This window comes from Enoplosus armatus, chromosome 5 (genome assembly GCF_043641665.1).
Source record: "Enoplosus armatus isolate fEnoArm2 chromosome 5, fEnoArm2.hap1, whole genome shotgun sequence".
Lineage (NCBI taxonomy): Eukaryota > Metazoa > Chordata > Actinopteri > Centrarchiformes > Enoplosidae > Enoplosus > Enoplosus armatus.
In genome coordinates, this window is record NC_092184.1 from 343,837 (window position 1) to 370,786 (window position 26,950).

General features: G+C 40.1%; 1 protein-coding gene across 1 annotated transcript in view; it reads left to right on the forward strand.

Annotated features, from left to right (window-relative positions):
- Positions 1–26,950, forward strand: part of LOC139284844 (unconventional myosin-XVIIIa-like) — a 156,053-nt gene that overhangs the window by 102,367 nt on the left and 26,736 nt on the right. Inside the window, exons 23-35 of the mRNA XM_070905181.1 lie at positions 1,110–1,253; positions 1,829–1,918; positions 2,795–2,914; positions 8,323–8,434; positions 11,122–11,249; positions 12,377–12,531; positions 13,004–13,127; positions 15,590–15,697; positions 15,785–15,877; positions 16,956–17,066; positions 17,927–18,031; positions 18,691–18,837; positions 19,336–19,449. Coding sequence (XP_070761282.1) covers positions 1,110–1,253; positions 1,829–1,918; positions 2,795–2,914; positions 8,323–8,434; positions 11,122–11,249; positions 12,377–12,531; positions 13,004–13,127; positions 15,590–15,697; positions 15,785–15,877; positions 16,956–17,066; positions 17,927–18,031; positions 18,691–18,837; positions 19,336–19,449 — 1,551 coding nt within the window. The remainder of the gene's footprint in view (positions 1–1,109; positions 1,254–1,828; positions 1,919–2,794; positions 2,915–8,322; positions 8,435–11,121; positions 11,250–12,376; positions 12,532–13,003; positions 13,128–15,589; positions 15,698–15,784; positions 15,878–16,955; positions 17,067–17,926; positions 18,032–18,690; positions 18,838–19,335; positions 19,450–26,950) is intronic.

Sequence of the window (26,950 nt, forward strand, 5' to 3'; positions counted from 1 at the left end):
ACTCTACAGTGGCAAGAAAAAACTTCCTTTTAAGAGTAGGGTTGGGTATACAATACCCTCTAGTGGTAGCCCTGGTGCCTTTTGGAGGTTGTTCAGTTTGTCTAAAACGGCTTGTTTCAGACAGAGGGTGAGTTGTAGGACTGCATAAAGGGCCAGTAGAAGATACATAAGGACTTTTATGAACTGTGAATCATGTACAGCTACTCTAGTGGAATCCCAGAATAAAGATATAGAGCTGAAATGAGCATAATATGGGACTTTTAATTAATTAATTTAAAGGAGGTGGGGCGAGCCCATGCAAAGCCTTATACATAAAACACGCATATTTTAAATTTTAAAAATAAATTATATTTTTACAGAATGTTACAATGATGAAATGAGTGGGGGGTTTTTTAATCAAAAACTTTTATGGCTTTGCTGAAAAGTAATTCTATTGATTTAAGTGTTGTTACACCTGTAAGTGACCAGGTTAGTGAAACAATACTCTACAATCTCTGAAATAATTGAGTGTAAAAACCCCTGGTGCCATTAGCAGTCAGAAATGGCCTGCTTTGCTTAAAATTTTGTAAATTAAATTTTACGGTGTTTGACACCTCATATGACTTTTAAAGGTTAATGTAGAGTCCAATGTGACCTCAAGATACTTGAACTCATTTACAGCTCCTCCCATCTCAGGAACACATTAGAGTGTGTCACCTCTCAGAAAAAGACATGACATATCGGACTTCCTCACAATCCCAGTCCTGAACATCTGCATCTCATACATTTGAATATTAATGTTTTGACTTACGTTAGGTAGGCCATTAATATATAGTGTGAATAAAATTGGTCCAAGAATGGAGCCTTGTGGGACCCCTACAGGACAGTCAAGGAAAGGAGATTTGGTGCTGTCAACACCCTAATAACCCTTATGACATCATTAACATAACATTATCTGGGGTCATTTTTTCAGACTTGACAAAGCTCTTCTAGGAGAGCTGTTAGTGCACCACACACTATTCAGTCTTGTGTTCTTCCTCTGCCTAATGTTGTTGTGTTGTGTTGTGTTGTGTGTTGTGTGTTGTGTGTTGTGTGTTGTGTGTGTGTGTGTGTGTGTGTGTGTGTGACAGATCCAGGATCTGGCCATCCGCTGCATCCAGAAGAACATAAAGAAAAATCGTGGCGTCAAACACTGGCCATGGTGGAAGCTCTTCACCACCGTCAGACCTCTGATAGAGGTGCAGCTCACTGAGGAACAGATCCGTGGCAAAGATGTGAGTATACAAACACACACACCACACACACGCACTACTACTACTACAACAAAACTACTGAAATAGTACACAGGAAATACCAGGTATTTTTCTGGTGAAATGCAAGACTGATGGTTTTTGAAGGCTGATATAGACTCTTGAATATAAGTCGGCATTATTTAATTTGATGTCTGTTGTGGCTGTCTTTAAATTTGACCATATTCACGTAAAAATATCCTAAAAATTCTCGAGAGTTTATTTAAAATGTCTTTAATGGAAATGCCTAGAATTTTGACCATTCTGGCACTCTTCAACTTTGATAGAGACAACTAGGATTTTTAATTAAACTTTCACGTATTAATATTTGTTAGATAATACTATTGACTATATCAATCAAACTGCATCATATCTATCAGATAAACATCAGCTGTAGTGCTCAAAGACAACACCTGTAAATAAACCCCGACAATTTAGCAAGAATTAGAACACAGTTATGAGTATAATTAGTTTATATGGTGATTAATTAACTCACTGAATCTGCTGTACCTTCAAGTATGTCTGTCTGTCATTAACATTTTCTGTCTTTTCGGTCTCAGGAAGAGATCCAGCATCTGAAGCAGAAGCTGGAGAAGGTGGAGAAAGAGAGGAATGAGCTGAGACTCAACAGCGACCGCCTCGAGAGCCGGGTAAACACACAGAAATAGACGGACACATGTACAGAGGAGGATTTTGGTCATGTGCAAGAATAATCTGAGAATTAGTTGTCGGAATTCAGAGAATTTTTTCCTTAAAAGTCAGACAGAAGAATTAAAATTTGCTTAAGTGGCTTGACCGTAGTTGATTACATTATTGACAAATCACGTTGTATAAGGTTTATAATGTTAGTAGAATAATACAGAATCTAAGAAGACAACAGATGGTTGACACATTACTACACTACATATACTATACAACTTATCACTATAATACACTGTACAACAATATTACTACACATACAAATTGTCACAAACAAATCTAAATAAATAAATAGATAAAAATATATGTGGTGAAATATATCTGACATCAAAATATACTTCTACCTGACGCACCAGGATTTTGAGCATCATAGATATTTAATTCAAATGTTTTTTCAGCTGAAAGATAACAGACTCCTCTCCCTGACTATAATATTTTCCATGATACAGGTAAAAATGGGAACATTACCAACAGTGAAATGGTGAAAGTTGTTTTGTGCTTACTTTATTATTCAAACCTACAGTCATAACAGATTTCAATAGTAATTTCAACTAAATGGTCAATCAGAACACAAATAAAATCTAAACTTGATAGTGATATTACTTCAGAGTTGAATTTGTTATTTGTCCTGGTATAAAATCGCTGTGATGTAGCATCAGAGCAGTGCAATCTGATCAAACCGATTTCCAAGAAAGGGGTGTGTCGCTTCGATAAAACACTTCCGCAACGGATGCCCTCTTGTGTTCTCACCCAAACTTGGTTTAAAAAAAACCCCCACATAATTTCTGACAGAGTAACCCTAACCCTATGTTTGTGTATTGCATCAGATCACAGAGCTGTCATCAGAGCTGGCTGATGAGCGGAACACCGGGGAGTCGGCCTCCCAGCTGCTGGAGACGGAAACTTCTGAGAGACTCCGCCTGGAGAAAGACATGAAGGACCTGCAGGTAGAAATACACACACATACACAGATAAGCTAACATGAGAACTGTTGTAAGGCAATGCAGTCATGTCTGTAGAATAAGAGAGCCATATTGTGCTCACTGCTCACATGCTTGCACCATGGTATGGCTGCAATTTAGGTTTGATTAAAACTGTCACACAGTCCCCTGTTGTGCCTCACTGTGTTCAATAACGTCTATTCCTTTACTTGATGCTTTTTTCTAAGCAGAGTTCTATTAAATTAAAATGGCAAATCAAGATGGATAACAGTTTATAGCCCAATTAGCCCTTCAGCAGTAAGACAATAAAGGTTTCTACAACACAGCCAATGAAGTTTGATGTTAAGGCCCATTGTAAAATGTCTGCTCATTTATATATGAATTTAACATTAGGACATCAGCTTGAATTAAAAAAAGAGCAGAACTGTTGACCAGCCCTGCTTTTGCTCTTTTTTTAGATTTTATAGTCTATTGTGATGTTTCAAAAGGAGTATGAATGTTGTAAAATGTCATGTATAATTAAACTTGGATATATGACATACAACATTGACAGGCAGAGTTCACACAGTTCAAGGTCTCAGAGGCATACAGTATGATACAAACTCATTTCTGTTGACTTAACATAGGCCTGGAAGATAAAACGATAGTACAGGCGCTAGACACTTGACACAAAAATGTTCAATAGAAGGCATTAAATGCAAACTGCCATAAGTGCACATGATGAATATGATATAATGGATACGGAAATTGACTGAAATTAAACATTTTATCGTGATACATTTTTCAGCTATATCGCCTAGCCCTAACTCAACAGAACTATAAATCACAATTTTACCTGTGAATTGCATAGTGTTAGCTAGTTGCCGATGTTGTGCCCACTAGTTAGCCAGCTGCAGTAGCTGGCTGCAGAAAAAGAAATGCATTGTAGGCACTGTATGAGGTCATCAGCAGTCACATGAGAAAACAGCTGGCTGGTATTTTTCTTGTAGCTGTAATTTTAATCAAACAGATCTCAGATCTGTTTTACCTGAATTCTATCAGCATGTCCACACCCCCACCGGGGGAAACAATACCCTGGACTGTGTTTATACGAACATTCATGGCAGCTACAAAGCCCTCCCACGCTACCATTGTGGTAGCAGCTCTACAGGACTGTTTTGAGTGCAGACTGGTACATGTTCAGAGATGCCACCACCCAGGAGAACCACACCAATCTTATACAAACAAATACATCATCAGTGACATCATACATCAGCGAATGTGTCGATGAGGTGGTGATCACAAAGACAATAAAATCATTCCCAAACTAGAAAGCCTAGATGAGTGGAGAGGTGAGGGCCATATCCGGAGCCAAAAAAGCTGCCTTTCGGCAAAGTTTTCCCACCTGCTTAAAGATAGCCAACTTCATTCCTCTACCAAAAAGGTCTACAGTGTCCCATCTAAACTAGATGCAGTGCTTCTCCAACACATTAAAAACAACATCCCAGCTAGCCTGGACTCTCACCAGTTTTCATACCGAACCGACAGATCCACAGAGGATGCCGTTTCCACTGCCCTCCTCTCAGTCTTCACACATCTTGAAAGTAACAACACCTATATCACGTTTGTTGATTTAAGCTCAGCATTCAACACCATCTCCCCCATGAAACTTAAGAGTACCACACTCTGCAAGTGGAGGTTCCACGCAATTGCACTTTCCTCACAATCCCAGACAGTTTGGAGTGGTGGTCACACCTCCTCCACTCTAGTGCTCAACACCAAAGCACCAGTGCTCAGCCCCCTCCTGTTAACGCTGCACACCCATGACTGCAATCCCCAACATGGAGAAAACTGTGTTGTGATCTATTTGCGGATGACGCCACCATCATCAACCAGATTACAAACAATGATGACAATTCATATCAATAGGGGTGGGAATCACCAGAGGCGCCACAACACGATATTATCACGATACTTACGTCACGATATGATAATATTACAATTTTTAAAAAATTTGCGATATAAGATAAGATAATCCTTTATTGATCCCTCAGCGAGGAAATTTGCATTGTTCCAGCAGCATACAGGATAGTGCAGGATATGCGAACATTGCTAAAACATATATTGCAATTTATAACCTTTTTTTGAACAGCAAGTTATGTAACATCTGTTTTATCTAATAAGATAAAGTTTTGTGTTAATCTCACTTCAGTCTTTTTATTGCAGCAAAATGGCATTGTCCAGCAGACAGACATTGTCATAAATGTTGCATGCACCTGACAAACTGAACTGTTTGTATTACATAGTCCAACCTAACTGAATGCAAATGTGCATTAACATGATTAGAATTAAGTTATATTTCAAATGGAACTAAATATTGTTTCTAGAGCAGACACAGCAAAGTCACTATGTACACTCAATAATATCTCACTAAAAACAAATCTAAACTGAGTGACGCTTAGAAAGAATAAAGACCACAGACATCGGTCAGTATCAGTTCTTCCTCCTGTCCTCTGTCCTCCTCCCTCTGCCGCTGCTGTGATTCACTGCCTGCAGGTCCCGCTTGTAGAGAGAGGAGGGGCTGCCGTCTCAGCCAGCAGCTGAGTTTGCAAGCCAAACAAAGATAAACGGACTACATACAGACAGCTGCCGTTTTAACTTGTTCCTAACTATTCGCTATTAGCAAAGCAGGTAGAAATATCGTTTTTCTACAAGAATTGACCACAATTCCAGTAAAACGTTACTTTCACTTCACCTGGTTCACTGTCTCCACTGCGGCCTCTCTGCTCTGCTGTGCGCTCTGTCTGTGTGTGTGTGTGTGTGTGTGTGTGTGTGTGTGTGTGTGTGTGTGTGTGTGTGTGTGTGTGTGTGTGTGTGTGTGTGTGTGTGTGTGTGTGTGTGTGTGTGGCAGCTGAGCCCCGCCCTCGGTCAAACAGCAGAGGAGAGGACAGAGAAGCTAGCGATAAAACATGGTAGAGACTTATCAACATATATAAATATTTTTTTTCCTTCAAACCCAAGATGAAGCCCTCTCCTCTCATAAAAACGTAATGTTACACCCCTGCTAGGTGCATATAGGGGAAACACTGATATAACACACAATATTAATAACTTCTAAGATCGATACTTGGCGTCCGTGTATTGATACAATATTGCCACGCAAAATATCATGATACTACTCTGTATCGAACAACCTACTGCTCAATGTCAGCAAAATCTAAGAGCTGATTGATTGTTGATTTGAGGAAAAAGGAGGCAAGACACTCACCCCTGAATTGGCTGTACTTCATAAGGAAACTTAAGAGAGCAAAATTCTCTTGCCAAGATCTCAACTTTTACAGAGGAGCGATAGAAAGCATACTGACATAAACATAAAAAAATTGGCATGGAATGTGCACGACCCCAGAGAGGAGGGCTCTGGAGCGAGTTACTAAAACCGCCAAGAACATAATTGGTACCCATCTACCGAGCATCAGTGATATCAGTTAGTGAGGTGTCTGCACAGTGTCCAAAGGATACTAAGAGACCCACCCCAGCCACAGCCTGTTCACCCTGCTCCAAACGATATAGAAGTATCTGGTGCCGTACCACCAGGCTCCAGAGCGGCTCCTTTCCCCTGGCTGTGAGACTTTTAAATTCGTCTGCCTCACTCCATCAAAATAAAATGAATGTTTTTTGTTATGTTTTGCTGGGTGTTAAAAAGGGACTACAAATGTAAATTTTGTTATACAACCTGGTGTTGTAAAATGACCATTACACGAACCCTTAACCCTTGAAATTGTCCATTTTTCTGTTATTGGCCAGCATTCTCTTATCCTGCTCCCTCTGCCTACACACACAGGCAAAGTGACTACTGTAATTGTGAAATCATATTGTCAGACCATTTCTCCACCACTGCCCTCCCCCTACTCCCTCGATCCATTTAGTTCACTATTTGACATTTTTGACATGGTATTTTTTATATGGGATAGATTTTTTTATGGTGACGGCTCAGATAGCCATGGGGAGGGGCTGCCTACAAATAGCCGGGCTTATAAAAATGTGGGATGTATTTTTTTTTTTTCTTGTGTGTGTGATTGAGGGAGAGGCACAAAGGGGCAATGTAGTTCATTGCATGTTGGGAATATTGCAATGGAATGGACCAGATGTGTGTACATATTTGGATTATTCTATACAGTAAGTTATTGCGGTGGGTCCAGGAACCCCAAAAACCCTCCAGAAAGTTACAGGAAGTCCTCAGGAAAGTAAAAGTTAAAAGTATACTGCTATCAAAATGAATGCGCAGTTGAGGTCCAAAATTCCCTTACATTTGTATGTAATGTATATTATACCAGTATTGGAATTACAATTATTTATGCAACCGTTTTGTTTTTGGTAACAAAATGATTGGAAAGGCATGTCCTTTTTTAAGAAAAATATTTAGAAATGTTTTTTTTTTTTAACAATTTAATGTGTGTCTTCAGGAAACATAAAATCTAAATGGGTCACAAATGTACATACAACACAATGTCCCTTAGCCCTTCTCTCCTCGATCAGCTGCCATCAAGAAGTTTCTGGTTGAATACTGGTTGGCTCTTTGACCACTCTTCTTGGCAATATTGGAGTTCATCTAAGTTTGTTTTCTTTAATGGACTCGTCTCTTCAGGGCAGTCCACATATTTTCAATGTGCTTGAGGTCATGACTTTGGGAGGCCATTTCAAAATTATTATTTTAGCTTGATTAAGTCATGCCATAATATGTGTGAGGGTCATTTTTCACTTAAGATTTAACTTTCTAGCTGATGGTTTGATGATGAAGAATTCAGAGGTAGTCTTCCTTCTGCATTACTCTGTCCACTTTGTGCATTGCATCAGTTTCACTGTGGTTGAATGTCTCACATTTTCTCCTCCAAACATACTTTTTTGCATTATGGCCAAATATCTCCATCTTATTTTATCTGACCACAAAACTTAGACTAACCCTTTGAATTACTGAGCTTGATGGGAGGGCTGTCTGAAAGGATGGTTTCAGAGCGAAATGTCTAAATTTTCCTGCTTCCTGCACCAATTACAGCCACATTCACAGACCAAAATAAAAGTTGCACAAATTAGTTCTTTAAACAGTTTTTTTCTACAGAAATTTATTGCAAATATCAAACACTCAGGGTCACAAAAGGGATCATAATTGTTCAGAAGACCCACTCCAAACACACCTGCTCAGGACAGCAATAATTACATCATGATGGGACTGACTGTGTTCTTGGTTTTTACTCTCAGCGGGAGACATAATCCTACATCAACAATAGCTGAAACTTTCCTCCGTGGGCCCCTGAGACTCGTCCAGTGTGTCTTGTGTGCTTCTATTGGGACTCCAACACATGAAAAACATGGTTAATATGTGGAGACAGATGTGTTCACGTTGTCATAGTAACTGCTTCTTCTTTCTCATCCACCAGGCCAAGTTTGACAGCATGAAGAAACAGATGGAATCCATGGAGATGGAGGTGATGGAGGCTCGACTCATCAGGGCTTCTGAACTCAATGGAGAGATGGATGATGATGACACAGGTCAGACACACTCAACTTAAGCCTAAGTAGCTGTGTTACATACTATTCTGTAAACATGCGTTCAGTCAGAAAATAGAACTGCATTGTCTGAGAATTAGCCCATTCATGTTATAAAGTTACACTACCGGGAATGTGTACTTGCACATATTTTGTGGCATTGTGTTTTGCCAGATCCCTCAGTGGGATCTCATTGAAATGAATGATGGGGCTGTGTTTTTGCCACAGTGCTGACGTCAGTCTTAACACAGCCTTACATACTCATTGTAACCACGTTTTGGTTATGTTATATATTCATACTAAAAAAATTGCCCCCACAATCCCCACATTTTATGCCAGCTCAGAGTGTGTCTGTAGTGTGACAAAATGTGGGATGGTGGTGTGACGGCTCTAGAAACATGTCAGACAGTAAAACAATTTAAATTAAATTAAAAACTGAAATGGGCAATAATATTTCAAGCTTGTGAAGGGTTTTTACATGTTTTTACTGTTAGTACAAACATGCACGCAGATGTAGTACATTTTATGTAGTTAATCTGACACTTGCATGGAAATAATATTACAGTAGGAAAACAGTATGATCCATATGATCAAGAATATTTAAACCTTCAGCAAGATCAGCTGCTCACTTGGTCAAAGCTGCAAAACTGAATAAATCTTGCTACTTACTTTGTGATGTTTTATTCAACATGTTATTGATGACATGTCATGTTTCAGATACTGTAGATGTCCACCCTCTCTGTCAGCTGTCAGTACTTTGCCTGCGCAGGTGGTTTGTTTTTCTCTCCTTACCTTGATAATGGGTTAGTTTTTGGTCTGTGGGACAAGAGGACACAGAGATTCAGTTTCAACAAAATAAGAAAACACTGGATTTACAAAAGCTGTCACGCAGTTTCAAACCAGTTTAAAATTTGAATAGATTCACCTGGGGATGTACAGATAACATGTGGTCTTACTCTCAATACTGGTTGTCTTGTTCCCTTTTCCATGTAGCCTATTTTGTAGTTGGTGACAAAATGTGCAGCCACTTATGTGCCAGCTCCATGAGATTATGTCAGGATACCAAGTTAGCAAACCAGATGCTCGTTTATCCATGAAATTTACAAAGAATTTACAAAAAAAAACAAAAAAACTTCCACTTAGGCCCAATCCTTACACCTTGTTTTGCACAGAGTACTCTCCTTCTGGTCACTCTCTCAATCAGTGTACTAAGGATCGGCTTTTGAAAATAGCCGAACATTATGATACTGAGATTGGTGATAAACATTTTGAAACAAAATATTAAAGCCATTTTGAAAGCCAACTTATTGGAAGCTAGGGTACTTTTTTAAAAGGAAGAAGTGACGCAGCCTAGTTTGGGAAATGCAGGGTTAAGCTTTGATCAACAAAAGGAGTTGTTAGTTTTGCAATTAGAGCATGATAAACTGAAACAACAAAAATAACTTAAATTGCAACTGGAATTGGAAAAAATGAAATTCAAAATTTAGAGTTGGAACAGTACAAATTGCTTCTGATTAAGGAGGCTAAGTTGTTGCTCTAGGTTTGACATAGGCACAAATTTAAGGTTGTTGCCAAAATTGAACGAGAAAGATGCCAACATTTTTTTCCTTGTTTGAGCGAGTGGCAGATACATGTAATTGGCTGGACACTCTGATGCTTCAGTGTGTTTAACTGGTAAAGCTCAATAAGCATATTCTGCATTGAGTCCAGCAGATAGTAAAGACTATGCCAAAGTGAAAACTGCTGTGTTAAAAGCCTATGAGTTGGTGCTGTCAACGTTTTCGACATTGGAATAAAAATAGTAGTCAAACCTATGTGGAGTTTGTCTCACCTGCCACTTTAATCGTTGGTGTTCTGCATTCGGAATTGATACTTTTGAAAAGCTTTGCAAACTTGTAATATTTGAGCAACTAAAAAATTGCTTGCCTGATTCTATTGCTTTGTATATCGTTGAACGTAAGGTTGAAAGTCTCAGGGGAGCAGCAGTTTTACCTGGCGAGTTCGTTTTGACACACAAACACTCAGTTGCGTGATTTTGCTGTGCGCACAGAGAGCTTTAAGATAGACGCTAGCTTTCAGCCTGACTGTTCTCACACTGATCTGGTGAGAGGTCCCGGGTTCATATCCCGGACGAGCCCCCATTTTGTCACAGCCCAGGCTCAGTGAGCCAGACAAAGAGGGAGACCACACAAAATTATTAGTAAAATAATTTAAACAATATTTTAATTGAAACTAAGGCAAAAGTAATAAATTAATCTGTAGTCTGCAAGTCAGTGGTGGATGCAATGCTGATTGTATGTGTGGTGTTGTAAAGGCAAAACCAGGGGTAAACCAAACCAAAAGGCTAGATGATGATGTTAAGAGAGAGAGAGAGAGAGAGAGAGAGAAGCCAGCCTAAATAACCTTTCCCAGGTGAAAGACAACAAGTTGGATGGCTCCGCCCATCTCTACCTGCCGATAATGTGAAAGGGAGAAACACAAAACAGGAGGAGCAGGCCGTCATATTAGTATTAAAGTATCATTGTCCCTTGCAATTATACTTTATGACACACAGAAGTTGGGAGGTATTTATTTACTGAAATCCCCATTTCAAAATAATACTGTTTTTGTGACAAATTTTTCCCCTTTGAAAAATACATGTTCTGCGGGTGCTATGAAGCAGACTGTGACTGAACATGTTGATGTGACAGGAGGAGAGTGGAGGCTGAAGTATGAACGAGCCATCAGAGAGATTGAATTCACCAAGAAGAGACTGCAGCAGGAGTTTGATGACAAGCTTGAGGTGGAGCAGCAGAACAAGCGACAGCTGGAGAGAAGGGTGAGTGGATATATTGGAGAGAGTTTCACTGATACACACCTTCCTTTATAAATCTTTTACTTCGTCATTGTGTTCCGTCTGTGATATAATGACTACCATGCAGCTTTACTATCTATGGGCCCTATCTTACACCCGCCGCACAGCGCAGCGCAAGTGTCATTGCTAGTTTCCAACCCACACAGTTGTCATTTTCATGCCCAGCGCCCATGTTGTATTAAGTACTTGCGCCCATCTGTGCACCCATGGGCGTGTTGGTCTTAAAATGAGGTGTGGACAGGCACATTGCTATCTTGAAGCAGCAGAAAGTGATAGCGCCATTAACCAACAAAAAACCTCGTCTGCCGCAGTATTTTCCTGCTTTTTAAAGGACGCATTATTCAGATAGTAAGATACGACTACACAACATTTGCAGGCGCACCTGGCTTTAAAGGGAATGGGAGATGACACTCTGATTGGTTTAATTCATGTTACGCCCAAAACACACCTATGAATAATTGAGGGACTAAATACAACTTCTTTGCGCCTTACATTGCGCCCAGATTATGCGCCGTGTAACTAGCAAAAGGGGAGTAGGTCACGCCCTAAATGCACTTGCACCATGTGCTTTAGACTATGCCCTATAGATTGTTTTAATAGGGCCCTATGTATTGTAGAATTCCTCGATTTTAGCTATTTCTGCTATCCCTGACAGCTCGGTCTGTCAGTCCACCAGTCCACTAGGGATGTTTTCACGCTGAAACTTCTCCACATCTATGAAATCTGATACATACATTCATTGTCCCCAGAGAATGAATTGCGATAACGTTGATCCCCTTACCTTCATCTGTCATCAGATTAAAATTTCAGTTTAACTTTCAGTTACGGTAAACTGAGAAGAAGTGAACATGATAATCATCATACCTGGTTAACATCAGCACGTTATCATTGCCATTGTGAGCATGTTAGCATGCTGACATTAGCATTCATCTCAAAGCACTGCTGTGCCTAAGTACAGCCTCACAGAGCTGCTAGCATGGCTGTAAACTCTTCTGCCATTTGTTTCTCTGCGTTTCCCAGCAACAGGCTTTTCAACGTGTGGAAAGTTTTCTTCGTCAGTTCTGATTTGTCGTATACGTGCGTTTATGCAGATCAGCGACCTGCAGGCTGATAATGAGGAGTCCCAGCGAAACATTCAGCAGCTGAAGAAGAAAACCCAACGACTGACGGCTGAACTGCAGGACACCAAACTTCACTTGGAGGGTCAACAGAGCCGCAACCACGACCTGGAGAAGAAACAGAGGAAGTCAGTACATGCACACACAAAGTCATGTTTGAGCAGGTGTCTGTAGATACACGCGACTTCACACAGTTGTATTACCTTACTCTGCCATGTTCCCATAAACTGTGAGGTCCAGATGTGTTGCTGTAGTAACAATAATAACTGTAGAGAAATAACTATATTGTGTTCCAGATTGTGTGTGTGTGTGTGTGTGTGTGTGTGTGTGTGTCTATTAGCAAGGGACATGTTGTGTATCTGTATATGTGTTGTTGTTGTTGTTGTTGTTGTTGTTGTTGTTAAAACGGAGGTGATATGCAGGATCTTCTTTATGACCACCTCAGCACATTTTAAATTGTTTTTTCATGAACTTTCACACTGTGAATTTTGCTTCTCAGATTTCATCAGTGTAGCAGTAGTTGTGCTTGTGTATGTGTGTTTTGACAGTATTAATCAGTGGAGTATGTCAACATGTGTGTGTGTGTGTGTTTGCATGCAGGTTTGACAGTGAGCTGAGTGCAGCCCAGGAGGAGGTGCAGAGGGAGAGGAGCCTGAGGGATAAACTGGCCCGCGAGAAAGATATGCTGACCGGAGATGCTTTCAGCCTTCGACAGCAGCTGGAGGTTTGTGAGATCTCTTCTCCGGTTGCTCTGGGAGTGAATGAACCACAGCTAATGTTCTTAGTTTGCCAAATACTCAAATAGCAGTTTATTTTGCCAACAACATATGAGAACCAGCATATAAGAAAAATAACAAACTAAAATAATAAATCCCAACCCCAGTGGTATAACAGTATTTTGTCTTTTCCCTCAGTCAAGTTCAGTCCATTGTCTTTCAGCCTACTACCTGGGTATTGTATATCTGTAGGCTTTAAGCCTTGAGCTATTATCCTTGTCTATCTGTATCCTGGTGGGAGGATAGGAAAAGCTTGGATGCCCCCCCCCCACACTGCAATGATGACTAGGGATCGCTGGCTCAATCAAAAACACAAAAAAACAATCTGCAGACAGCAGAATACAATCAAGAAATAGAATCAGTCAATCATGTTAGTACTGTACAGTGATCCTCCAGTATCGTTTAAGCAAATTACCAATTATCACTCTAGTAAACATTGTGGTATTATTACATTTGCATAGAATAACTATAACCCTTGGTCAATATTAATATGCCAAAATATATTCTTAGCGCAACTCAGTTACACATAAACTCAATTCTCAAGAGGATCTATGAATTATACCTAACAGACATCATTTGAATTAACAGTTAATTGTTAACATAATCTAATGAAAATCATTTCACAAGCCAAACTCTTCATTTGAGCAGTTAAGCCTCAAAAGTAACCTTCAGAGTTACCTCTTGGCTTAAAATATGCTCCTAGGTGTAGCCCAATAAACCCACACCACCTAGCTAGCCCTGTTTGCATACTGTATCCACATACTCACAATTACATTCACAAATCTTAACTTAAAAAATAGCATTCTTCCTTACATTCATCTCCAGTTGTTTTTTAAAATTTTGATATGATACTCTTACTCTAGTAAGCACTACATCAACAATTCACCTGATTCCACACGGACTTTACACATAGAAAAGGACAGTGTCATCGACAAAGAATTGCTTCATCAGAAGTCTATTTGGATAACTACAAAATGAAATAAAGTTCCTCAATAATCATTAATTCTTAATGGGATAGCTCGTGATGTTCTGTTTTCACTGTTTTCAGTCTAGAGAGTTTCTGACCAGGGAGAAGGCTTGATCTAAAACATTTGTAAGAGCGCCCCTCTGGCGAACTTCAATATTATGAGTGCAAGTTAACCATTTAGTTGCTGTTGAAACTAATGTGGGTTACACAAGCATTATATAACAGCCCAAGGTGTAAAAGGGCTTGAAGAGAATTTATATTATAATGTCATTCTTGTATTTTGGTACTCATCACATAATAGGGTTCCAGAACCAGTTAGGAAATATATATATTTTTTTGAAAATACAATCCAATCTCAAGATGAACTCTTAACTTTTTCTGGACCTTTCAAACGTTTCACATGCGTTGTGTCCGAAATGACTTCCTTGATCACTTATTTACTAAGTGAGCAGTAAATTAATTTCTTTTACAGATTTTGGACACTCACACAGTAATCATCATCATTTTGCATCATCACAGGCAGGTGTGGTGTTGCACAACTAAACAATTTCCACACCTATAAAATGCAGCACATTGCATTGCGAGATTGAGCAGAAAGCAGAGTGTACATGTCATGGATACTACTTTTTTGTTCCATTGGGAAAATTCTTGAGGGCACTGTAGAGTAGATACATTTACACACTTTGGACAATTTGGACACTCAAATAAAATGATGGACAGTAAATATTGGAGTGATTCGAACACAGCAATGGTCTTAATCAGCGGATGAAGTTTGCTCAGTTGTCATGGACATGGTTCTATTGACATGCAAGCTCATTAGCTGAGCTTCATCATCCGCTGATTATGTGCAAGACTGTTCAGTTGAAACTCTGAAGGCTCTTTTTGGATGAAAAGCTCCAGAAAAAGCCAGTAAGTAATCCATTAGTTGTGAATGTTGGTCAAATTTCAAACTTTCACAAGATTACTCGATTGATTAATTCTTCGGTTCCTCATTTAATCTATAAAATGCCAAAGAAATCGTGAAAAAAGCCCATGACAAGTTCCCAGAGCCAAGTTGACGACATCCAATTTTTATTTTTTTTACATTTTCTTTGAACTGTTGAAATGATTAATCAATTGTTGCAAAATGTTATCATTTCTTATCATAAAATTAAATATATATTGGCATGTAATCATTAAAAACCTTTATCACTGCTGAACATACAAAGATCCAGCAGCAGCTCCTATAACTTTGAAATAGTTCATTCACATTTTATTTAATTACTGCATACAGTATTCAGTGAATGCATTAAAACTATCGTAGCATCTGTCTGTAGCTAAAGTCTACTATGCTGTATTTAAGTTACATTATATAAACAGCAAGCAGTGTACACAAAACTCAGCCACTGTAATTTCCCACCTGCCCCCTCCTCTCTGTTCTGACTGTAACCTTCTGTCCTGCAGGACAAGGACCTGGAGGTGTGTGCAGTCAACCTGAAGCTGGACCAGCTGGAGGCCGAGCTGCAGGACCTCAACTCCCAGGAATCCAAGGATGAGGCATCGCTGGCCAAGGTTTCTTTCTTTCTTTCTTTTTCAAGTGAATAAACTGTATTATATTTATATTATGTATTTGTTATTGTACCATTTTTCATTGTTCAGGTGAGGAAGCAACTTCGCGACATGGAGGCCAAGGTGAAAGACCAGGAGGAGGAGCTGGACGAGCAGGCCGGCACAATCCAGATGCTGGAGCAGGTACAGACAGAGCACGGTGCTCCTATCACAGGAAAATACACACATGTCATTTGTTTAATCCGTACACAAACAGAAATGTTCAAATGTCAATTTGTGTTTTTTGGCGAGTTATTATGTGAGTTTGAGCACTCCCCCTACAACCATGTTTTTTTTTCATTCCTGTTTGTGAAATGATTAAACAAACAAGATATAACGTGTTGATTATTGAGCTTTAGAGGTACAGAGACAGAGACAGGCTAGCTATTTCCCCTTGCTTCTAGTTTATATAGCTCTGCTAACCACTTCCTGACTCCACCTCGTACATAACACACAGACATGAGATTGATATCCATCCGCTTGCACTGTAAAAGAGTAAAAAGTGTATTTATTATCCAAAATGTTGAACTGATCCTTTGAAATATTTTTCATTCTATACTTTCTTCATAATATTTCCACTAGCCAGCTACACACTCCTACAATAAGCAGACACAAAAAATTCTGATGCAATACAATACACATAGCTGGACAATATGTTTGAAATTAGTATCATAACTTTAACATTTTCCTGATAACATATATCATGGCAAATATGATCTTATTGTCACAATACAATTCTGCTGAAAATTGATAGATGATAATGATTTCTCACCCAGCCCTATTTTAGATGATGATGATCATACTGTGAATTAAGGGATACACTAGAGAAGCACAGGCATAAAAGCTCAGAGGATCAGGACATTTTCCTGCCCAACAAACATATTGCAATTAATATGGGTTGGGGGTACTAGCTGCTTCCAGCTGGACTAGCAGGTTGTTCTGGCAGCTAGCTGGACAACTGCACCCTCAGTGGCCACCAGAGCCTGACATGAATTGTGAAGTTATCTATACATCAGCAGCTGACTGAGCTGTAGTGATGCTCCCAGACAGCTTGAGAAAACCTTTGCTTTCTCCTTTTCTAACACCCTGTACGTCTTCCACTATAAGCAGATGCAGTACAGAGAATTACAGAGAATAATGTATGGAAATAAGGTTGAAAATCAGCAGTGTTCCTTTAAAGCCATGATGAGAGCAGAGGGTACAATGTCTGTTTTTCTTTCAGGCCAAGCTGCGTCTGGAGATGGAGATGGAGCGCTTGCGTCAAACCCATTCCAAGGAGATCGAGAGCAAAGACGATGAGGTGGAGGAGATCAGACAGTCCTGCAGCAAAAAGGTAAGGAAGTTCATTACATGTTCATCCACTTATTTCACTATTGTTATTTAAGTTGACAATCGCTTTGGCGCTGTGTCACAATTGTGATTGAGACCACGGAAACAGTGACAGGGAGAGAGAGAAAAAGTAAGAACAGACATTGAGAGACAAATGAGACAATGAAAACACTTGTGACGACAGCAAAGAGTAATGCAATGAATTAAATGCTGCACATATTGTAAAGTCTCTTTACATGAGCTTTCTGTTCACCACCACAACAACACATAACAAAAGAGAAGCAAAGCTATAACTTCCTTAAAAAACATTTTACCTTGCTTCTCGTCTCTTCTGCTTGAATTTTTGATCGTATTTTTCCTGGATTTTAATGGCTCACAACTGGATCAGCCAATCAAATACTTACAAATAATATACATAAGGGTGGCTCACAAGAGACTAAAAGAAGAGAGATTAAAAAATAAGGGTCAAAATTGAGATAGCCTAGACTTTTAGCTTTACCTAGTTTCTCACACATTTTTTTCTTCTGCAGGAAGAATGCATAATTGCAGTAACATTTAGCTCCACTTTACTTTTGAGACAGAGTTGTCCCTACTCCTAGTAGTTTGATTGTAAGAATAGTCAAACCAACAGTATGTTGTTTGTCATACATCTTTACTATTTTGTAATGAAATCAACTGTGCAGCCTTTAGGGACACAAGACCTTCGAGGGCTTTAGACTTGTTAGATATACATTTAGAATTATACACTCTATGTTGATTATTGTCATAGCAGCCAGCAGCCACACCTGCACTACTTTATGTATCCTGTGTCATCAGATAGAACTATGACTTTACTCATTTCTGGGTGTTTTTGTGTGTGTCTAGCTGAAGCAAATAGAAGTCCAGCTTGAAGAAGAGTACGATGAGAAGCAGAAGGTGCTGAAAGAGAAGAGAGAGCTGGAGTCAAAGCTTCTGTCAGCACAGGACAAGGTAACTACCCTATACATAGTGCAATTGATCCCAGTCCTGTTGAAACTAGAACAGGACCTTAGTTAGAACATGTGAAAAAAACACCTTGGTGTGATTTCCTGCAGCATCCCTCTGGATGGCGAAATCTGAGGTGAGGTCAGTCACTCCAGATTGAAGGTTTCAAGATCATCAGAACTCTCATTTTATGTCTTATTTCCAAATAAATTCATAGACTCACTCTTATTTAACCAGACAGTCATCTTATCTTCCCAAAACACTGAATTATTGGGAATATTGTTTTATATTAATGTGGGTAGAAGTAATAAATGAGCCATTTTTAATACAAACACTTGAGACATGAGACAAACCTGATATCTATGTTATGAATGTTTTCTGGTGATGTGTCAAGTTTGTTTACATCAGTAATATTAACACGCCAATAAAACAGACCTGTATTTTTTATAATGATTGGTTGACAGAAATAAAAAATGTTTTTCCATCCATACTGGATTTCCATCTACAAGCCAAACTTGTGTTAAATGATGTGTGTAAATTTATCTCAAATGTTATATGGTACAAAATGTAGGGATTGGGCTTTTAAATGGTAACATGGATTGAGGCCATGGCTAATCCCCGATGCATCAGTTGAATCACCAAACCTCACTCTACCCGTCTCCCAGGTGAGAAGTGGTGATATCGAGACTGAGAAGCGTTTGAGGAAGGACCTGAAGAGAACCAAGGCTCTGCTTGCTGACGCTCAGATCATGTTAGACCACATAAAGAACAATGCACCCAGCAAGAGGGAGATTGCCCAGCTCAAAAACCAGGTACAGCCATGAAAACACCACTGTATGTATACTTCCTGCACCAGCTACAGAGATAAGGTACAATTCAAAGTGTGATTGCGTGTGCGTGCGTGCATGCATGTAATAGTGTTCAGAATAAAGAACTGACAGATGTAGTAAGCAAGGCCAAGAGCAGCTTCTCCCCCGCAGTTACCCCACGACCACTGACGCCCCCTTACAGTTCTGACAATTATCTATGTATACTCGGCACAGTGTACTTATGAAATGCATTCATATTGAGTCATACTGCAATACCTGACCTCTGGCCTACAGAGGTTTTCGAACTGAGTACAGAATCAGTTTTTCTCTGAAAGAAGCAAAGAACCACTGTTGGAGTCATCACTATGGACTGGGACCGGAATCAGTTGTTAGTATGGTACAGTGACTGAACATATAATTGACTAACCTGAACAAGCACATTTGATATTAGGTTGCTGAGGCTACTGAACTGATTTTCCTCAATTTTTGTGTCCGTTCCAGCTGGAGGAGTCTGAGTTCACCTGTGCGGCTGCAGTTAAAGCTCGTAAGTCCATGGAGGTGGAAATTGAAGACCTACACGTTCAGATGGAAGACATCTCCAAAACAAAACAGGCGGTCAGTACAGCTGTCTTGATCCTCCTCGCCGCTTTTTAAAAGCAGCATTTCATGGAGTGACACAACCACAGGTGGCAGTTTTGGAACATATCACAACATATCCTTGTTGAATAAGAGGAAAAAGCTAGAGCTGTCACAACATTTGGAAACGATCATCAGTGATGGTCAGATAGGTTGTTTTTGAGGCTTTTATGAGGTTGCACCATCTGTGATGGTAGCAGGGCAGCAATAGAGAAGTCAAACCGTTGCCTTTAGCCAGATATAGGGGGTTAGAGGACACACCTGTTCCCTCAGAGCTCATCCCCCGTCACCCTTTTACTCCCTCTGTTAATTGTCTGCTTCTTTTACCGTGTTTCTTTGGGGTAAGACTTTCTGACTCTTTCTTTACATCTTCAGTTTTAAACTTTCCTTCCATTTTCAACCTATTTTTAGCATTTTTGACCTTTGTATTTTTCTGTCCTTTTGGCATGACTTTTCTTACTTCAAGCCCTGTTCCCATGGCAATCTATTTCCACCTGTCAGTCAAACTGCCTTTTTTCTTCTTCGTGGCCACATTTCTCCTGCTGTTCATTTACCCTCAAGCTTACTCTCTGTATCATTGAGGTTTAATATCCTTGTGTTTCCTCTCCATTGCTGAACCTAATTTAAATAAGACATGGCACCTTGAAAAGTTTGAATGCGAGTTTTAAAAAGGTGAATGTTATGTCCACAGTGAATTTAAGGGTAAAGATAATTGTGTTAACACAGCTGTGGGCCAGGTACAGATACTAGGGAAAAAAAGGGATGGATGAATGTGTTGATGGATCGAGGACGATGTCCGGATGACTTTTGCTTTCCCTCAACTTCAATTGTTTTTCATTTTTCTTTTACCCTCTCAACAGATAGAGATAGCTTTTTTCCAAATATGTTGCTGTTGTTTAAATGCACTTGAACTGGAGAAGAATTAACTGCTCTTTGGAATTTCTTAATAATAGTGAATGAGCAGCATTGTGGAGTCACCACTCGGCGATTCTCCCAGTATTATTTTTTCTATTTGTTTTCTTTCTTGTCTTCTTCTGCAGAGTAATTGTAGAAACCAAGAAAGTCTCGACTGAGCAGAGACATTTTGTACATACTGACACAGACTGAGAAGCAAGTGAATCTGGGGTTGTTTTGAACTGTTACACTGTCACTGCCTATATAAATATACAAACACTGTGGGGAATATAAACGTTTAAATCGAAAATCGAATCGTGACCTTAAAATCAAATGGTGGATTTGGAAAATCGTGACATCTCTACTAGCTAACAGTCTTCTTCCTCTTCTTCCCTGCCTTTGCTGGCACATTGTAGCATATCTTGGGTGGAATAATGTGAAAGCATTGGCAGGACTGTGTATTGCGTCACCAGCCTTGGGGCGTACATGTGCAACAAACAAAGCAGACATTCACTCATCAAAAAACAGCTCCATAGCACTACTAGAGGTCAACAACTCCACGGAAAACCTTTTAAAGGGAAATTTGCCATGTTGTATCTGGATGTCCACTCAGTGTTGATGGTAAAGGTAGTCAATTGAAGCAGTACATTTCTCAGTGTGTGCTCTATTGACTAAGAAAGCTTTCCTTTCATCTTTGGGATCCTGAAGAAGGCCTCTGACTGCTGAGTAAAAAAAAAACTGCCCAGCCTGAAATTCATTTAAGCAGAATGTTTCAGTTTCTTTAGCCATCAGAGGGCAATTTGAGCAAAGGCAACACCCGTTGCTGTTTGCTCTCAGCAGCTCAGGTTGGTTTCCGCCGGCCATATCCTCCTGCATGGCTAATGCAGCCGCAGCCTCTGCCTCTCTTTGCTGCATTTCTTCGGCTGCATACTCGAATGAATACAGCTGAATATCTGAGTCAGCCAAAAATGTATCCTTGTCCATCCTTGCATTTTCACTTTTGGAAACAGTTAGTTTATAAGCAAAGAGAACCGGTTTTAATTTTGAGCGGCAGCACGCCCCCCGGCTACACACAGACAAAGACTAGAAATCCAATTTGAAATAGTTTGTAGTTCTTCCATGCCTCCAACTACATCACTATGACGGCACTGGTTCTGGAAGAACAGCAGATTTTACAGCAAGAGAACTCATCTTTCTCTGTCAATAGAGGAATTTATTGCTTCAATTGATGACATTTACCGTCAACACGGAGTGGACGTCCACATGAAATGTGGCAATTTTCCCTTTAAGTGAGTGAGTATGAGACACTAGTCGCCCACCTACAGTCCAATAAAACCAAGCTTTTGGCCCTGTATTCTTTGAGTGTTTGGGCCCATATTTCACAAGCCATGGATGACTTCATCTCAGCTATTATTTTGGTTGTGTGTCAGGTTGTTTGGAGAGGTTTAGAGAAGTATTCCAGTATTCCACTACAGAAGACCTTGGAAAGCAAATGCAACTTAATTATCTTCACAATGTTGTTGGTCTGTTTAGTAGAAAGTGGAAAAGAAATATTACAGAGATAAGATGAATGTGTCGCCAGCTGTTTGTTTTGAAGTTATGTCTTTGAGGACAACCTCTGCAGCGCACCTCCAGCCTGCTGAGAAAGTAAAAGGCTGCGAGACCTGATGACAGAAATGGTTATTGCGTAAATGGAGGGTTTTTTGATGCAGCCCCGGCCACTTCATACATTGCAATTCAACAAAGATAAAATCATTCAAATAACATTCCTTTCAGATGGTCCATCGTTTTTGCCATTCCCCTGTCGTTCTATTGCTGTAATTGCAGTGTTTTGAGAAAATTGTCTTGCGTGTTGTTCGACAGCTTTATTTTTCCACAGGGAACCACGGCAATCTGAGGAGACAAAAGTCAAAAACAAAGAGCCAAACCACGTAATTGGGTTCAGATGTCACCGACAACCTATTGTTAAATGTGCTAAATGAAAGTTTGATGCTACTGACTGTTTTTTCAAATGTCCATCACAGTATTTTCCCCTAGCTGCAGAGTTGGAGCTGCTTTCAAAGCTTTTATCAGCACTCGATGAGGCCAATAGTGGATCTAAAAAAGGAAAATGTGAAATGTAAATGAATTTGCCCCAGATTCCATTTGGATATTTTTAGTTACTGAAGTACACCTTGGTACGTCTTCGCAGTGGGTGGTATTAATAAAGAGAGATAAGGAATAAATAAATCTTACCCTCATAATCCAAATCTATACTTTGAAGCTTTATTTCATTCAAGTTAATACAGCCTGTTTGGCCTGTTTCCTAATAAAATGGATGCAACTGTGTGAGCACTGCCTGTCCCTGACTCCTCATCTACTCACAATTTGCAAATTAATTCATTAGCCTTTTCACATAGTCACATTAGTCATCATTTATTAATCCATAGCCCTGCACCACCAGCCCCTCTCCTTCCTTTGTATATCTTCCTGGTCATTACAGAAATAGGATTACCATTCACCACAGTCCATCCCCTCAGCTGAAGGTATGAGGCAGTCGCTGCTAGCTTTAAGCCTCTAATTGGATATCTTGGTTATCATTGGGACCTTAAGTAACTCCTGTTGCACCCTGTGATCAGTGTGTAGGAGCTAATAAGGGCTCTCCTCAAAGGGAAACCTCTGCTTTGCATAGAGTGGCACATCTAAAAAGTCAAAGCCCTGGCCGTGTACTAGCTACCAGCTTTCGACTGCCAGCTAGTCGATGTCATTACTGACATTTTTAACATATCACTGTCACAGGAGATTGTTCCCATCTGCTTTAAGACAACCACCACCATCCCTGTACCAAAAAGCTTTGCCAAAAAGGTGTCCAGTCTAAATGACAACCGTTCTGTGTACCAAAACCAGGTATTAAATGGGCCCCGGGGCTGAATTATTAAAGACCATGGTATCAGTAAGCTATGAAATTAATGGTTCTGCTGTCGGTACTGGAGACATTAAAAAAATATTGCAATAAGATTAAGACATTCTTCAGTCTCTCCCTCGGAGCCTGTCATATTTACGAGAGAGGGAGAGAGACCCTCTTAGCGACTATGGTGGAGAACAAAACGCAGGTTACACGAGGCGATGCTGACAATGCTCATTGCCACAAGTGCAACAAGTCTTTTGCATGTAAGGGCGGAAACACGAGCAATCTTTGGAAACATCTAGTGAAAGTGCGTCACAACCAGTTTTCGACCCTAGCTCGTAGTTCATCTCTCGTGTCCTTGCCCACCTCAGGAACCTCAGGTATATTATGCATACTAGCAGCCTAGAGCCACCCACAGGAGTTGAATTATACAAACACGTGTTAATGATTAAAAGTTACCTTTCTTCTCACAGAGCAGAGCGCATACCACATATCAAGGCTGAGTCCTTACCGCAGGGGCTCGGGTTTGAGTCCAGTCCAGGTTTGAGTCCAGTCCAGGTTTGAGTCCTACCTGGGCTCTTTGCCGCATGTCATCCCCTCTCTCTCTCTCCCCTGCCTTTCCTGTCTCTCTACTGTCCCCTCAAATAAAGCGACCCCTGCCATTTGGCATTTTGCTTTATTTGACAGGACAGTAGAGAGACAGGAAAGGCATATTTATTTATTTTATTTTATTTTTTGCTTTATAAAAAGTAACCATTAGCCAGCTGATCGTTCATAACAAAAAGAAGAGTACTTTTAAAGCCGGATCAATAAGCAGTATCGTTAAGAGTAATATTACCATTAAAATCTTAACGGTACCCATCTGTACTCATGAAGTGTTTTCAGGAACTGGTTCTCCAGCACATCAAAAACAACGTCCCAGCCAGCCTGGACCCTCACCAGTTTTCATACAGAACCCCATCATATTCATGCTGTATACCCATGACTGCAATCCCTGACATGGAGAGAACTCTGTGAAGTTTGCAGATGACACTACTCATTGGCCGGATTACAAACAGCTATGAGAATTCCTATCGGGAGGAATCTGCAATCTTGCAGAGTGGTGCATAGAGAACAACCTACTGCTCAATGTCAGCAAAACCAAAGAGCTGATCATTGATTTTAGGAAAAAGGAGATGAAGTCACACACTCCTATCTACATTAGTGGAGGTGAGGTGAAGCAACAGTTTTAGGTTCCTGGTAATAACCATCACACATCTCCACGCTGGTAAAGAAAGCTCGAAAACAAGTGTATTTCTTAAGGAAACTTGGCAAGGGAATTTTGCCTTAAGTTATTATTAACTTTTACAGAGGAACAATAGAAAGCGTCCTGACTGGAAACATTACAAACTGGCATGGGATGTGCACGGCTCTGCAGTGGGTGATTAAAACAGTCTAGAACCTCATTGGTACCCATTTACCAAGCATCGGTTATATCGGAGAGGTGAGGTGCCCACACAGAGCCCAATGGATACTAAAAGACCCATCCAGCCTGTTCACCCTGCTGCCGTCTGGCCATCTTGGCCTTTTTGTTATGCTAGTTTTGTACATTACCATACCACTATCTTTATTGTGTTTTTAAAAAGAAAATTTTTAATTTAAATTTGAACTTTGTTTTATTGTTTTCATGGAAATGACAAGACCAAGGTTTGACATATAACAAGCCCCTCCCCCCTCCCACTACCCTGACAGCAACAACTGAATTCGACACCAACACAACAGAAAAAATACACACACCTTAAGCAAAAGCAAATAAAAGAGGTTGGTGAGGTTGGTTGGTTTAGGTTCATGAGGATAGTCGAGAGTGAGTCAGACTTGAGAAAGCTCACTCGTGGTCAAGAGAGTTTTCTCTGCCTTGCTTTGTCGTGTGTATCTAATCTTTTCAAAATGTAAGCAACTCATTAAATCTCTCATCCAATATGAGATGGTGGTTGAGTAGACTTCCAGCCCATGAGAATCAACAATTTGGTGATTAGGGTGGAAAAGACCAGGGCATCCTTCTGGAGTCTAGAGAGAGGAATATTTTTGGGTGCGAGGCCAAGGACATCAGTGAGTGGGGAAGGGTCAATGATTGTCTTTAATGCTTTAGAAATAGAGTCGAAAATTGACTCCCAGAAGGTACATAATGAGGGGCAAAGCCAAAACATGCCGACTATGCATGACTATGCCAGGCGCAGATGGAGGAGGTATTGAGGAAGATGGAGTGGATTCTGTCCAAGACCTTGTGCCACTCATCATCCTGAAAATTGTAGCTGTCACTGCTGTTTTGCTGACAAATCTTAAGATGGTGTGAAGTTTATGATAGGGTTGTATAAAGAGACGGAGGAAAATCTGGGTTGTTGTTACAGGGTGAGAGTATTGGAATTGCTTGAATTCCGTGGTGGCGTTTAAACTGTTTCCATATTCGCAGTGTTTGGCTAACTACAGGGCTACGACTTACATTAGAAGGAGACAGATAGTGGGGCGCAGGTAAGCAACATAAGGGACATTGGTCTGGACAAAGATTCCTCCATCTGCACCCAGGTAGGGGCCCAGTCGCTAAGGCCATAATGGCAATGGGGCCAGTGCAGAATACTGTGTATATTTGCTTCCCAATAATATAGTTGGAAATGCTTTTGGCATCCGTAAGAGGGTCTTTCTTATTCTAACTGGGCCTTTGTTCCATATAAAGGAAGAAATGGCTTGGTCTATGGTTTTAAAAAAGGACTTGGGAACGAAGATTGGGACCGCCAAAAGATAGAGAAACCGGGGCAAAACATTAATTTTTACTGAATTGACGCAAACTGTTAGAGACAGTGGGAGAGAGGACCAATGAGCAAAGTCAAGTCTAGTGCCCTCTAAGGCAGAAATAAAGTAATTTTTATACAAATCTGCAAGTCTTCGTGTAAGTCTAACACCAAAGTATTTAAACTGATTTTGAGCAAGTTTGAATTGAGCAGCTGAGGGAGGGAGGTCCTTGACAGCAACATTTAGAGGGAAAAGTTCACTGTTGCCAATATTCAGTTTATAACCAGTAATGGTACCGAACTGTTCAATGCTGTGGAGAACTCCAGGGAGCAATGTGGCTGGTTCTGATATGTAAAGTATGACATCATCTGCATACAAGGAAAAAGAAAAATTCCCAGATTCAAATTAAAAAAGAACAAACAAATTATACATATTAAAGATTACTTCAGTCTCAAAACTGGCATAGAGTCTTGTAACTACAAGAGATTGTCAAGCAATGTATGTAAGATTGAGCTGACAGTATGCAACCTGCACTTTTCAACCAGTTATAGACAAGTTGACAAGAGCTAGCACAGCAGAAATGGCCAAGATGGAACTCGACAGAATTGGATACAGAAGCAGCCAGATAGGGATCACACGTGAGCTCACAATGCCCTCTTGTGGTCAGATAGTGAGAGTGACTATTGTAAGCTGTCAATGTGAGAATGGAGTGCATGTGATGCATACTGGGAGCAAGAAAAATTGTTTGTTGTTCAGAACTATCACGGTCACAATAACATTATTAGTAGATATAATAGTGATGAAACGGAAACGAACAAACACCCATTTTGTAGATATAATGAGTGTATGATACCCTTACATTGATGGCACATTTAATACAGTACGTCAAATAGATATGTCTTTGTAGATATGCCAGAGCCCTGGCAGCCCACA